The sequence below is a fragment of the Pelmatolapia mariae genome, linkage group LG20 (genome assembly GCF_036321145.2).
Source record: "Pelmatolapia mariae isolate MD_Pm_ZW linkage group LG20, Pm_UMD_F_2, whole genome shotgun sequence".
In the NCBI taxonomy this organism is placed as follows: domain Eukaryota; kingdom Metazoa; phylum Chordata; class Actinopteri; order Cichliformes; family Cichlidae; genus Pelmatolapia; species Pelmatolapia mariae.
This window is the reverse complement of record NC_086244.1, coordinates 24,457,611-24,472,838: the sequence shown is the minus strand read 5'-3', so window position 1 is coordinate 24,472,838 and position 15,228 is coordinate 24,457,611. Positions and strand designations below refer to the sequence as shown.

At 40.8% G+C, this 15,228-nt stretch overlaps 1 protein-coding gene across 1 annotated transcript in view; it reads right to left on the bottom strand.

The window, feature by feature from the left end:
* The window catches only part of LOC134619253 (ERC protein 2-like), a 112,960-nt gene that overhangs the window by 57,105 nt on the left and 40,627 nt on the right, over nt 1-15,228 (bottom strand). Inside the window, exon 8 of the mRNA XM_063465021.1 lies at nt 403-540. Within this exon, the coding sequence (XP_063321091.1) occupies nt 403-540 (138 nt within the window). The remainder of the gene's footprint in view (nt 1-402; nt 541-15,228) is intronic.

Here is a 15,228-nt window from a genome sequence, read left to right as displayed (position 1 = left end):
CATAGACTTCCCCTCTACCAGTACCTCATTCTCTCCCTTACTACTTACAGATAGGACCACATCTAGTGTGGTCTAAGTCTATAAATTAGGATTTTATGTCATTAAATTATGGCTGTGAGTCACAGTAAAGCATGAAAATTAATTAAACCATAAGCCATATCCTAGCTTCCTGAAAGACTAGCACGCCTGAAAGGGTAAAACTTTCCACATTACTCCACGCCAACCAGCGGTGTTCGAGTTTCACATTTTTCAAGCGTTTTTTTTTCCTTTACACCTTCCATTCATCCAGCAACAAACAGGACAACATCTCTCTGAAACTCCATCTTTGAGTGTTGACTAACAGAATGATTTTCACCTTTTCTTTTTTTCGATACTTACAGTGCTTTTCCCCATCACGCTTACCTTTTCTGATAAAGCTTCTTCCAGTGTAGCCAGAGCCGTATCTGTGTTGCTGGAGTCGGTTTGAAGGCCCTGAACCCTTTCCCTCAATCCAGCCACCTGTTTGTCCTTGTCCTTTAACTGTTCCAACAGGTTCTCAATCTGGGGAGAAAGAACAATGAGAGTGAAACAAAGGAAATCCCATCAGTGGAATATTGTTGTTAAACAAACACAAAATATTCATCATGACTGATGGAGTCACACAAAAGTTTAGACCAAACTTGGAAAGTTAAGTAGCATTTTTACCCAGTTGTAACCAACTGAAGGCTCACAACTGGAGATTGTTTGTACCCATGAACCGCATAAATACTTTTTGGCCCCTGGTGACCCATCTAGAAGCGGAATCAAAACACTAAGTAGTTTGTAGAGCTTCTGACTGCATTTTCTTGCTGTTTTGTCATCGATTCTGATGTGACGTCTCAGAGACAAGCAGCAGTGAAAGCCTCGATATAGCAGTTTGCATCACAAGAATTATAGATGGAAGCACAGCATGTAAATACATTTATTGTATGTCTGTGCAAAGGATGTATTGAAACAGTAAAAACACCAGTGCACTTCTCTACTACTTCTATACTTATATTATTCTATGTTTTAATCTACTGCACCACAGCTCTTGTGTTTCTTGTCACTTGTATCACATAAAATATCTTTTTTTTCTTTATATTACTGTGTGCAGAACAAGTTTTGCAGATGGTTTTCTGTCATTTCTACAGTTTCTTGCTGTATTTGTGTCCTGAGCTTTTACAGGGTCTGGCCCACTATCAGACAGCACTGTCAAAATTTCTGTTGTAATTTTTAATCATCAGTAAAACCTAAAAATACATTTGTACATTTGGAGCAGTGTAAATACACCTATTTATGCAATTATAATAGTGTATCTTTTTGTTGCTGCTGTTGCTGTATTTGTACTGTCACGCTGTTTTGTGAAATCCACCCTCAGTCACTTTATTAGCTATAACTGTTCACCTGCTTATTAACACAAATATCTAAGCCAATTGCATGACAGCAACTCATTGCATTAAGGCATATAGGCATGGTCAAGACAACCCCACTCCGATGTTCAAACTGAGCATCAGAATGGGGAAGTTGATTTTAGTGACTTCCAACTTAGCATTGTTTTTGGTGCCAGGCAGACTGGTGTGAGTATTTGAGAAACTGCTGATCTACTGGGATTTTCCCACCCAGCCATCTCTAGGGTTTACAGAGAATTATCTGAAAAAGAGAAAATAGGCAGTGAATTGCAGTCCCCATGGCATAAAATTCTTTGTTGACGCCAGAGGTCAAAGAAGAATGAACAGACTGCTTCCAGCTGACAAGAAAGCAAAATAACTCAAATAATCACTCGTTACAACCAAGGTATGCAAAAGAGCATCTCCTTCAAGCAGACTGGCTACGATGGCAGAAGACCACCATGTACCATTCCTGTCACCTAGGAACAGGAAATTGAGGCTGTAATTAACATGGGCTCACAAAAATTGGAAAATAGAAGATTGGGGGGAAAAGTGCCTGGTTGAATGAGTTTCCATTTCTGCTGTGACATTTGGATGACAGGTTCAGAATTTGTCTTAAAAATCATGAAAGCGTTCATCCGGTGCTTATCAAGAGTTCAGGCCAGTAGAGGTGTGGGGGATATTTTCTTGGCACACTTGGACCCCTCTCAGCCCCCTGTACAGTCACCTTAGACGTGTGGTGTAATGAGAGATCTGCACCATGGATCAACTGTGGTGCTCACATGACAGCAAGAAACAAAATCTCTGAGAAATGCTTACAGCATCTTGTTGAATTTGTGTAATGTAAATTGAGAAAGTTCCAAAAGTAAAAGGGATCCAAACTGGTAGCAAGGTGTACCTAACAAAGTGGCCAGAGAGTACAGTGGACAGCAACTCCCATTCCTTGAATCTATGTCCAACAGACAGTGTGGCATTAACAACATCCGCTTTATCAGTTTAGTAGTTTTATACTAAGAGTTAATTCAGTCCATTGACTTGCAGGACATCTGCCTTTTTGCGGTTAACCTCATGTTGCTAAAGTGGTGGTGTAATAGTCAGTTGTGGTGTTCAGCTGCCTTTATCTGATGAACATCTGCAAAACAGAACAAAAGCACGGACGCACACACACAAAAGCACACAAACACAAAACGCTCTGAGCTGTACCAAAACAAAACACTAACAGATGCAGCTGGAGCAGGATACAGTGCCATGCAATGAGACTCCAGAGGTCTACAAATTAGTTTCAAAGGGACATTACATCTGGTGATAATGCATGTTAATATGGTGACAGTGACTTGTACAAGCACATCTGATATTCCCTTGAATTCTAGATTAATATGATTATCATGAAAAAAAAAGATTAAGTCAAAAAGTGTCCCATTCCCTCACCGCTGCAATGAATTAATAACACAATTGACCCAAGTGATCCATTCTCAGATCAGGGCTTGTAAGCCTAACCCTAACCGTTGTACAACAAAAGGGATTCGTTGTTTAATGAACATGAGATTCCACTTTTTCAAAAGCACTCCGGGCCACCAAGAGACCACAATTTTACTGCAAAAGTGGCAGGGTAAAAAAAAAGTCCATTTGGGAGAAGAAGTTGCATTCCAGTCATGGGTACATAGATAGATAATGTTCAAATCTCTGCAGCTATTTTACAAATGAATCCAATTAGACTAGACTTTGGTGTTTTCTGCTCCCTGGAGGGCAAGAGTGAAGATTTAAGGGAGCCATCTTGGTTTTGGCATTTGAGGGAAAGTGGTAGAAGGGGCTGGAAAAAAAGCAGCCAAGACCCCTCGGCAGATCTTGATAGGTTAATAACAGTCATTACACAACCAAGCTAAAGGCTCTGGTAGGTTAGTCCACGACCGATAGAAACATTAAAGCCTTCAGGGAATGATGGGAAAGCTTCACACTACCAGACTTAGATAAAGTTCCCAGTAATTCATGATTGCCATGGGTGTGTTTGATGGTATTTTAGGATGGACACTGTGAGAAAAGGGAGGGGTATATGGGTTGCTCCATTCATTCTTTCATGTTTCTCTCATTTGAAATGAATGGACCAAAGAAGTACTTTTATTTACTTCACTTAACTGGGATGTAGGTGCACGCAAGTCAAAGCAACAAACACACAATTCTTGGTCAAGACTGACAGATTATTCGAGACTTAACACTGTAACAAAATGCAAGAAATAAAGGAGGAAATACATGAAAACAAACTTTGTGGCCTCTGGTTGTAGGGACTCAGTGGCCTTGTTGGCCAAACGCACACACCAAAACATACAGTACACATGCACTCATGCACACCCTTGCTCCTTGTCCCTGTGGGCTACATAGAGCCCTATTTTAGGCCAAATTGAGCGTGTCACCCCTGGTCCTTAGATAAATGATTACATTCTTCACCAGTCTTAAGTTTGCTTTGGCCTGGTCCTACAAAATAACAACCGCTCGATGAAATATTTAGCCTCGTCGCTTGGCCCGCTGTGAAATTGTGCAGAAAAACATTAGAGGCAACTTAAACCTTATACCAGCGGATCAAAATAAGCCGAGCGAATCGCGGATATGGGAAAGAGGGCAAGGAATTCTATCAGAATTCTCAAACTTCAATCGCACACTCTTAGGAGAAATGACTTGTGTGGACAGGCAAGAAGCAGGGCAGCTGTGTGCCTTTTCGGGAGAGAGGGGGCCTCTCTTCCAGTAGCTCGGTTGTTATGATGAGAACAGCAGTCGCTCATTTTATCTCCCTGTGCATGAGGCGACCTCAAACTAAACTCCCGCATCTCTCTTTCTCTTTCTTTCACGCACACACACATGCATGCACACGCACACACACACACACACACACACACACACACACACACACACTGAAGCCTTTTATCACTGAACTATTGGGCATATGTCATACCACTCTCCAACCAAACACACCTCCCCATCGAAGCGGACCACCTACAACAGCCATCTTCCAGACCAGGCACTGCGATGTGGACTCTCCGTTTCAGTAAGTGTGTATCCTCTTGAGAAACCATGACGTCTGTCTCAGTCATCTCCCACACACATGGCGCTCTGCTTTTTACAGCCATACTGTTTTGACTCTGATAAATTTATCAAAAAGCTGATATTGCAGGAATAGGTTCTCATTAAAAGTGGGAGTGCTGATGTATAGTTACCTATCACTGACCTTGACTCTGAAGATGCTATTGATAGTTGGAGTTCAAACACGCAGCTAAAAAAATGAAACACAGCAAAGCACTTTATTCCATTTGTTCGATGTTCTTGCAAATCCGCTGGGAAGCGTGTTTTTGCATTACAGTTGTAGTCTGTTAAATATAATTAACACAAGCTGAGTTCTAATGTAACGGGAAAGAAGTATCAGGCTCTGTGTCTCTGGCAAAAAATGGTAATCTAAAAGCAGCTTGTTCCGGAGCAGAACCACAAACCCGGTTGACCCGTCTGTCGTCCAGCCAACTAAGAACTAGAACTCTGTGGCTGCCAGAGGAATCATTTCTCCAGAACACAAAGGAGACCAGGGTGGAGTGTGACCACCATAAAAATACAATCATTTGTATTTTTAAAACGCTTTTGTACCAATAAAAATACCAAACAATAATTGGGTGCACTTTTTGAAAGGCAACTTACTTGTCATCGCCTCTGAAAATATGACTGCGACAACTGTAAAACCCAAAGATCCTGGTGCTGACATCCATGCGCGCATGCTTTCATATGCTCAAACACACACACACAAGCAAAAACATAGAGCGGCAATAAAAGCAAAGTGAACAACATGCAGTAACTGTACGCGTATTCCTCTAGAGAAATCTAGGTCACCGTTAAACAGAAACAGTACGGACATCTACATGCTGGAAATATCATACTGCTATGTCAAGCACTCCGCAATCACACGCAGCCATGGTAGTGTATGCTTAAATGTGTGCGCACGCATATTGTTCCCATCTCCAGCCATCAAAGGCTGTTGATTCCTGGATTAATAAAGGGCTCCTTCCTGCTTCTGAGCACTCAGACATGGCTCTTCAAAGAGAAACACAGTCTATGTCATGAAGAACAGGGAACACGGTGACCTTTTCAGTGTGAGGTGGGTGTGCTTGCACTTCATTTAACCCATGTCCCACCATCACCCCCCATCTCTGTCTATGAAATGCAACAACATGGGCAAAACTGGCAGAATGGAAAGACCGATAATATGTATGTTGGCGCCTCCATGTGGTAATATGCTGTCATAAGCCTATTATTTGACAGTTCCCTGTTTAATTTGGAATGGATCATTTAGATTTAATGTTAGGGATTTGCTTTCAACTGTGTGATCTCTGCAAAATAGATTAATTACCACTAAGTTCTTTGAAGTGTGTATATACAGTATGTTATCTTGTTTACCTTCACTTTACAGAGCAGAGTGACACAAAGGACATAATGTCTTCTCTGGCTTCAGATTTTACCTACACAACCTGGAAATCCACGAACACTCAAAACACTGTTTCATTTTACTTTTGGCAGCAATACCAGGAAGCATCAACAATGCAGAAAAGGAAATTACCACCATTCACTAACAGTTTCCCCAGCAGATTCACCAGTACTGAGGTGTATGGCTGAGAATGTGAATGCCAACACGACACAGTGACCTTCAACACCTTTCCCATATTCCCATCGGATGTCGCTCCTAATGTTGTGCAGCTCTGCTTGAAGATTCATTATTGGTTATCGACCGTAACGGCAAAGAACAATGACGTCACAAGACGAGTGGTGCCCCAGAGAGGAGTTAAGTGAAGTGTGATGCTCAGGTTCTGGAATCATCCACACTTTGCTTAATGAGGAAAAATTGAAGTCATTTATTTTTAATTTTGCTAATGTACTGCTGCACATCAAAGAGAGCAAATGACACTGTCCATGTATATGAAGAGGTATATCTTGACCACCTAGGCTTTAGAGGAAAAGTATATATAATATTCTTTTCCAACCTTGCATTTGTGAACAGAAGAATAACATTTGTATATATAATTACAAATTTATTAGTAATTAATGGCTATAAAAATAAAGTTATTACCAAGAAACAAGAAAAACAGCTGTTAAACAATGTTGTTACTACTAAATAAAATAACCCAAACAGTTTTTTTAGCTCTTTTGATGTGTTGTCCAACACTTGGCTGCAGAAGAGAGCTTAGCTAATTGCACAAACGTGTTCTGCTACTGTGTGCTTGCATGTGACTTCGTGTCAGTGCTCGGCAATGCCATGAGACCAAAAAGGAGCATGCAGAGGCAGCCAAACAGGCAGAGCTAAGACAGTAAAAAAAACCAGCTGAAATGCAACTGGAAGCAAGCGAAAGAGACAGAATTCTCTATGGGTTTCACTACGATTACAACTACGGATTGTAACTCTTACAGAAGCTTCCTCGCCATTACCCCAACATTCATTCTGCTTCTTACCACCAGTGACTGCTCACAAATACAAAGGTGCTCTGTGTTCTTTAGAGAAACATATGCTCTCATTTGTATGCAGCCACAAAGGCACATAAACATACACAAAAGTAGACAGACATTCACTTTGTGCTCACAGACAAGCAAGAATACAGAATACATAAAAAACCCTTATAATTCAATTCTACTTTCTTATATATGTTTACAAGCAAGCAACTCTCATTGTATGAGGTCATTTAAGAGGTCATATTATATTTTAGAAGATAGGAATATCATTTATTGTCCCTCATTTGGGAAATTCAAGTTTTCCAGCAGCAAAGTGACAGGCAGATGGAGCATGCAGTTTCCCAGAAAAGCAAAGAATAAAGTCCAACAGTCGAACAGCTGCTGGGAGAAAGGACCTGCGATAACACTCGTCTGTGCACCTAGCATGCAGCAGTCTGTCACTGAATGAGCTCTCCACTTCTGCAACAGCTTCATGCATGGGGTGGAAGACATTGTCCAAGCAATAAACAAAGGGTGTGTGTGGATACCTGCATTTTAACTGCAAAATTTTTGTAAAATCTACATATGAAAAAAAAGTAGCTGGTCATACTGCAAGTAATTTTGGAAATGCATGAAAACATAAAGGGGTGTATGCAGGAGTCCAATTCTGGTTCAACCTCCTTTTTTTCTTTCCTTACAGAAAGTTCTTAAAGAGATATGCCTATACTCACAGAAGCTGTGGTAACAAAAGTATCTTTTCTTTTACCCGTTTCTTTCTTCTTCTTTTTTTTTCTTCACCGGACCAGCTGACCAATAACAGCAAATTGGGCTTTTCAGAGGGAGCGGGATCTTGAAGGGACAGGAGCTGAAACTGTGTTGTACACAGAAGGCGCTGCATTAATGAACAGCATGAGAGAGAAAAAAATATGTTTTCTGAACATGAAAGAAAGGGCTTCTGTTAAAGCACAGGCACTAAATAAAATTGGTAACCTCTAAATGAGCATAAAATGACCTCAATACATGAGCTAGACTAAAGCAGAACACCCACAAATTTTCTGGTCAGATATTATGTTAAATAGGTCGAAAAAAAGAATTTGGACAAAGAGGCAACACTGAACAACAGTCTCCAGAGTAAAACATGTATAATAAAGTAGCCAAAGCGTAAGCGTTTCTGCTTCACTAGAGCTTATAATTTAAAAGCCAGTTAGAGAGGGAAAAAAACAACAACAAAAAAACCGTTAGGAATTAAATATTTAACCTCCCACCACCTCAACCTACCAATTGGGGGGAAAAAGTGCGTGCACACAAAATTATAATAGGGGTCTGAGTAATTTCAGATAAGATCTTGGGAACAAATGAGGGCAGCTGTGAGATGGATAAAAGGCAATGGTTTACAGTTATTTTAACTTTGCTTGTTGGCTAAAAGTAGAGAGGCTTGTTCTGCAGAATATAACACACAGCCTATCTGAACTACATTTGCAAAACACCTCTTTAGACTGTTTCGACATTGACACTGACGCAAAGTAACAGATGCATCTAAACAATGGCAACATTTATAGTTAAGAATATTCAAGTAGCCTAATATACAAGGTCTACTGTTTGTGTAGATCTTGTGCAAAGACACTTTGATTTGAATACATACCCAAAGAAGCAGGAAATCATATCCACTTGTATAGTTCTGGACTTTCATTGTAACATGTGGCTTATTCTGAACATACAGTTCCAGCCTCTGAAGAATACAGGCACACAATCAGGTTGTGATTACTATCACGAATGTTGGGCTGGGGTCAGGCAATGGGGGCTACATATAACATTTACACATTTGACAAGTAGACGTCCTCCCCCTCTCTCCACGCATTCTTCCAGAAAGTCATTCACTCAGAAACCTTCCATGTGCATTCATACATATCAATTAGACACGAACCCACACACGTGTAGAGATACAACACCCACCGACCTGCAGACAAAGGGAATGACGGAGATGCAGACAAAAAGACGAAGCAAGCATTGTTTTCCCACTGATTTATTCTGGTTGACCAAATAGCAAAATGAGCAGGGAGAGACTCCTGCAGACCCAGTGGTTCAATGAAGACAGATTGCACTTGTGCCGTATGTGAATGTGTCTGTGTGTGTTGGCCAAGTTGATCCACGTCCACGATCTTTAGACTCAAGACCCTATCTCTGCCCCCCTCAGCTGCGGAATGCTGCAATGATTGCTGGGTAATTACCCCGATGCTTTAGTCCTCTGCTCCCAGCACCATTAGTATTAAATCTTTTCTTTTTCTTCACTTTGGAGGGAGGCAATGGCCATCCTTTGATCAGAAAGAAAGAAAGAAAGAAAGAAAGAAAGAAAGAAAGAAAGAAAGACTGGCCACCCGGCGGGGACCACAGCAGCTGTCTCCACCTGTGGCTTCTGACCCAGGCCCACTTTACAGTGATCTGGTCAGACAAGTGAAATACAGTGTACAGTCGTATAATTCAACTCCAAGTGGTCAAAGTTTGACCCATTTTCTCCTGATAGTATTAGGCATTAATTTTAAGTGCCTGTCTTAGATGCTGAACTATGAAACACTAACACTGGACTGCCAGCAACTTTGGTTGAAACAGGTCAGCTTGAGTGATAGCGTGTCATCATCATGATACAGTCAGATTTGAGCTCTTCATTGAGTTGGAGAATCATCAAACACATTTGATTACTTGAACTGAAGTATGTATTTGTGGTCAGGCAAAAGATGGACTGGAATAGCTGGGGGCTGACATATGGCCCAATGCTAGGGTTGTCTTGACTGATGTGTAGCCTGGCTCCAATCAGCCAGCCTCAGGCTCTCACCATTAACCCTGGCTGATTGCTGATAGGAACAGAGGGGGATACAGGGAGGCCTATCACAGGCAGTTTACCAGAACCTCCCCAGCTACGATGGGCTTATCTGCAGCCGTGTCTCTGTACTGTGATTGGTCAGCTGGAATCCATTAGGATGAAAGGCATTGGTGGCCTCATCACAGATCTATCAAGATCACACACACTAAAGCAGGAACATGAACGTAGATGTGAAGAGTTATCTGCACGGATCTCTGAGCTGCTGCACACACAAGCACTCACCTGGAATACGTACACTGAATCCTACAGATGTGTCTAGCAAAGGAATATACTGTATGTAAAATAGATGAGCAAACTGACTGGCATGTAGCCGATGTAATCAGAGGTCTTCCAATAGACCTGCTGGAACACCTTTTGCCCCTTTTTTCCCCCTAGAATCACGAGTATATCTTTTCTTTGGCACATCGCACTATTATGTGTGTTTAGCAGTAAGAAGAGCTGATTTTGTTTTTTGTTTTTTTAATGGAATATATTTGGCTTGGACTGTTGACATGACAAAAAAAGCAGTTCAAACGGTAAATATAAAACTTTCTAAAATAAGCAAAGCTTCCTGGTTTGGATTAGAAAATCTACTTGTTAAGAAAGAGTACCAAAAGATGCCAACTTTCAACCCTTTTTAGATTTCTATATCAAAACCTGTGGACAAGTTTCCATCAGTATTAAGGGCTGATCTTACACCAAAGTGTCACCAGACATAATAACCTGTTTTAATTGAAAGCGCTTATTAACAATGGCAGCCCTCCTCTACGTGGCCTCACCTCAGCAGCTGCAAGTTGATTTAGGCAGGCGACTAAAGTTTCCAGAGCACAATGTGTTAGCATCACTCCAGATAGACATTTTAATCACGTCTGAGCCCTCCAAGCAACTAATTATACTAAAATTCACCTGGGAAGAGAGCACAGAAGAAGAAAACAAGAGGAAACACAAGCAGCAACGGGGGAACAGTTAAAGGTAAGTGAAGCTGTGAGATGCACTGTGAACTTGTAGAGGTGGAAAGTAAGGGATTTTGCAGTATACTTAGTCTTCAACACGCTCAGCCATTTGTGTATCACTCAAACCTGTAACTGAAGCCACCATGTGACTATCAAGATATCTAATTTGGAGTTGGGGTACCAGTCAGGGCCTATACCTCCCTGGGTCACCTAGGAGAGGGTGACTAATTTTAAAAGACACAATGACCTCAACATCACTGATGATGTGTCTCATCATTTTAAAAAAGATGTGTAGCACACTTGTTATCACTGTTTTGTTAACAAGGTTGGAAAAGGTAACTGTTTGACATGCACAGTGATAATCAGATGCACACATCTGTTTGTCTGTTTAGCTATTTAATTACCCTAGCCCAACTGCAACCATGACAACAAAAGGACCAATTCAAACTCTTACCTTGGCCGTAAAATACGCCTAATTCTAACCTCAACTCTAAAAAAACTCTTAAGCCTAAAACAGCCTTTGTCTCAAAGGCCAGAAGGTCTGTCCAAAAGGGACAACCAGTCAAAACGCCCTCACTTTCCAAAACTGTCTTCACTTCCAAGGTCAGCACAGCTATTCTTGTCAAGTTGCATTGACATTTCACTGTGGACAGCCTCACCCAAACCCTAACCCCTTCATTAGGACCAGGCTTTGGCCCCCATGAGAACTACTGGTCTCGACAAGGTTGGTGGACGCGGAAAAAGCCTGTTAAGATGTAACAAAAACGCACACACCTACACACACACACAATAAACACTGTGTCAATGCTGGACTAATATTTTCCTTCTATCAACATGCAGCATTTCCTCTTGCTATCCATATGCATTACACTCAACAGTAATAGTGTGTTGGGACGATGTATAAAATATTTGGGAGGAGAAACGGCAAAGAGAGAAAGTGGAACATTGAAGGTTGTTTTGGGAAATATCTATGTGGGTACAAAAGGTGTAAAATGTAGAAGACATTACAACGAGAGACATTAAAATTAAAATCTTTCAACCAATGTGAAAGCTCATTAACGATAAAACATTCAAGACAGAAGAACAATTGCTCCAGAGAGACAGTGAGCTGAGAGCTGAGTGGGGGAGGAAAAAGAAGAAATGCATAAGGCCAGGGGACAACTCTATTTATCTTCATATCAATCTCTTTCTCTCTCTACTTTTCTTCACAATCAAAGGGCTAGCCATGTTGATGAAACCAGGCCAGAGCCAGTGATGACACCAGACCAGAGCAAGTGCTGAAAGGGTCTGGCAGAGGATCCACTCAAACAGAGGTTGGTTCCTCTGAGAATGTCTGAGGAAGACCTGCTAAACACTATAATAGCTATAAGAGGGGCCCTTGTGTACACGGCATCCTTCCATATAGACGCACAAACATTCACACATTGTGCTCGGTCTGCACACCCAGTGCAGACCGAGCACATGTAATCGAATCTCCCTGCCTGTGGTTGCTATAGGAGGCAACATGATAGGGGATACTATACTTCCATGCATACAGACAGCCTTTTTAAAAGCATGAATATGGATTGAGATGACCACAATGTTTGAACATGAATAACATATGTAAGCCAAAACCACACCACAACCGGCCATGCATATGTACCTCCCACAGCCCTACCCCCTCAGAGAAAGAGGAAGAAAAAAAAAGAACCAAAAATGAAAAAATAAATAAATAAATGCATCATTATGCATTGGTCATGGTCTCATAGACCAAGGGCTTGAACAGAGCTTCCACTGTTCTGCATGATACACAAGACCAAAATGCCCACCCAAATTTTTCTTTTTTTGTGTGTCATTCAAAGACCGTTTCCTCATTATTTTTAGTTAAATTAAGCCTCTTGCTATTAAAATCACCCCAGGGCTCAAACTATAGCAGTGACATCATGGTACCATGCAATAATTCATGGTGAACATCCATGTCGATGCCAGCAAGAGAAAATTCCTCTCACTCTCTTCAAACAGAGAACAAGGCAGTAATGGCACATACTGCAATTTAAGCTAGTCTGTGTCGCAACGTCTGTGTAATAATTTTTAAAAAAGGGGTAAAAAAGCACCACATGTCAGAAACCCTTAAATATCAAATTCAAAAGGGCCTTACAGATATAAACATGGCTTTACTGCATCTTTATGAAGTTGTTAATTAATACATAAAATGAAACCAATAAATCTGTTGAGGAAAGCTAAATATGTCATTAATTAGTATGTTTAGATGAAAACTAAACCAGAAATTCCACAGAAAAGAAAAACTGCAAGAAAACAGTAATTATTCAAAAATCCAAGATAACACAGGAGTGGGTGGGGCAAATCAAAGAACGCTAAACTGCAACGAAGAACATGCGTGTAAACGAGACTGATACCGCAAACTGGATTCCTGTTGTCCTGTTTTCATTTACATTCGTTTTTTCAGCTTCCTCCCGTCCATATCGTATTACAATCACATCCAACAGGCTGTTCTTGCTCTTAGATACAACGACACACACACACTGACCCACACAGGAATCCAATATCATGCACCAGTTGACCTGTCATCAGCCTTTATCATTCTCACCAGCTCTCTGGGTGGCGGGTCCTGTTTGTAGTGAAGACAGAGAGCCTGTCGCAATAAAACAGATGCATCATCTGAACCCTCAAAGCTCTTTTCATCAGCGGGGGAACATATATGAGAGATTAATAGCTCTATGAAATCTGTTTAGTTGACTCATTGGAAGCTGAAAATTTTATGAAGAGGCTTGGCACTTTCCATAAGATTTAATCTAAACCTCATTACATCGTGTCATGAAAGTAAAAACAGTGCTTGTACACAGCACATGGTTTAGTTATTGAAATAATATTCTCATGACTTTTTTTTCTTTTCTCCAACTGTGCGGTTTGTCATATCAAAATGTCCCTAGTGAGGGAAATGTAACCCTACGTTTTTTAGATAGAGTTATCTTTCACAGAAAAAAAAGAAAAAAAACTTTATTCAACACTGAGAAGTCTTCAAACACAGCTGGGGGTGTGGTGGTGTGGGGGCTGGTGGCGAAATAACTTCAACAGGATAAGACTGGTAAGGAAACAAGCCACACTCCTGTCTTTCCTCTTGTATACAGATCTGTAAGTTATAGCCCAAGCCTGCTGGGAAACGGGAAATTTGGAAAACAAATCAGTACGAAATGGTCAGTTTACATAGAGTGGTTACAGTGTGTACAAAGTTAGTCAAAAGAAGTGTACTTTTCAAAGGAATCATATCTAGGGATCATGACTAGCATTTCCATTCCATTCCACTTAAAAAATGTGACCCAGATAGCAATAACATTAAGATATCTTTTTAAAAATATTACCATAAAAGGATTAGTCATAACACATGACACGGCTGGTTCTCCCAAAGACCACATTTTCTCACATTCTTTGGGGTTATTTAGCCATACAAACACATACAGTCACATCTGTCAAGGTTTTCTGGCAACAGAACACACCAGTTTAAAAATCATGTAAATTACAGAAAAACTGAAACTGAGTTCTTTCTTTTTCTTTCTTTTGTTTTTAATTAAATTCATTGAATTTGTATTTAATGTCAGCAATCAGTTTCAGAAAAAGTGCAACATTTACTCTTATGTTGCATCACATCTTCTTTTAACAACATCCTACAAAAGACCTTGGGTACAAGCTGTTTTAGAGTCTTCATCTACAAAAAGGTTTCGCCTGAATGTCAGAATACGTTCAAAGCACTAACAGCCATAATAGTGGTGCGGACGTTTTTCACACCATATGCACGAATACAACCCCATGCCATCACTCACACTGGCTTCCAGTTTTCAGTTCCCCATCTTAACTGAACTCAGGCCCAAGGAAGTGGGTGGCTGTTTCTGGATGTTACTTTGCATTTTTGTATCTTTGTCATAAGCTAAAATACATTGTTGGAAAGTTAATACACAAGTTAATGACCCAATAATTTCCCCCCTTCAGCGCAACTCCAATATATCACCTATACCGACCTGCAGCACAAAAAGTACCTTGTGCAGATCAGATCATTACAACACGTTTTGCTGGAAAACCTTTGCTATAAAACCCTGGCAAAAAAAGATTGTTGCAGACCATGATAATGAGACTCTCCCCCCCCCGAAAGGGCTGAGAAGCACACTGCTATGCACTATATCACTATTACATGCCATTAACTTGGTTCTTTAACTTGGTTGGCAGATACTGCATGTTCTTGGTCTGTGCTTACTGATCTCACCATCTTGCCAAGCGTTACTCTTGTGTCTTGTTTCCATCTCTCTGTGCTTTTCTCTCATGTCTCAACCAGCTGCAGCAGATGGATAGTACCTCCATGAGGCTGGTTCTACCAGAGGTCTCTTCCTGTTCTTTCTCTTGATGGCTGCCAAGTGCATGCTCATTGGGGTTTTCTCTCTAATACTGTAGGGATTTTACCTTAAATTTAAAACACCGTGAATATGACTGTTGTTGTGGCCTGCACTATATAAACTGAATTAAACTGAGTAAATAGCCGTTTGGTTGACCCTTCCCCAAACATACACCAAGGCCAAAAAAACTCAACCAA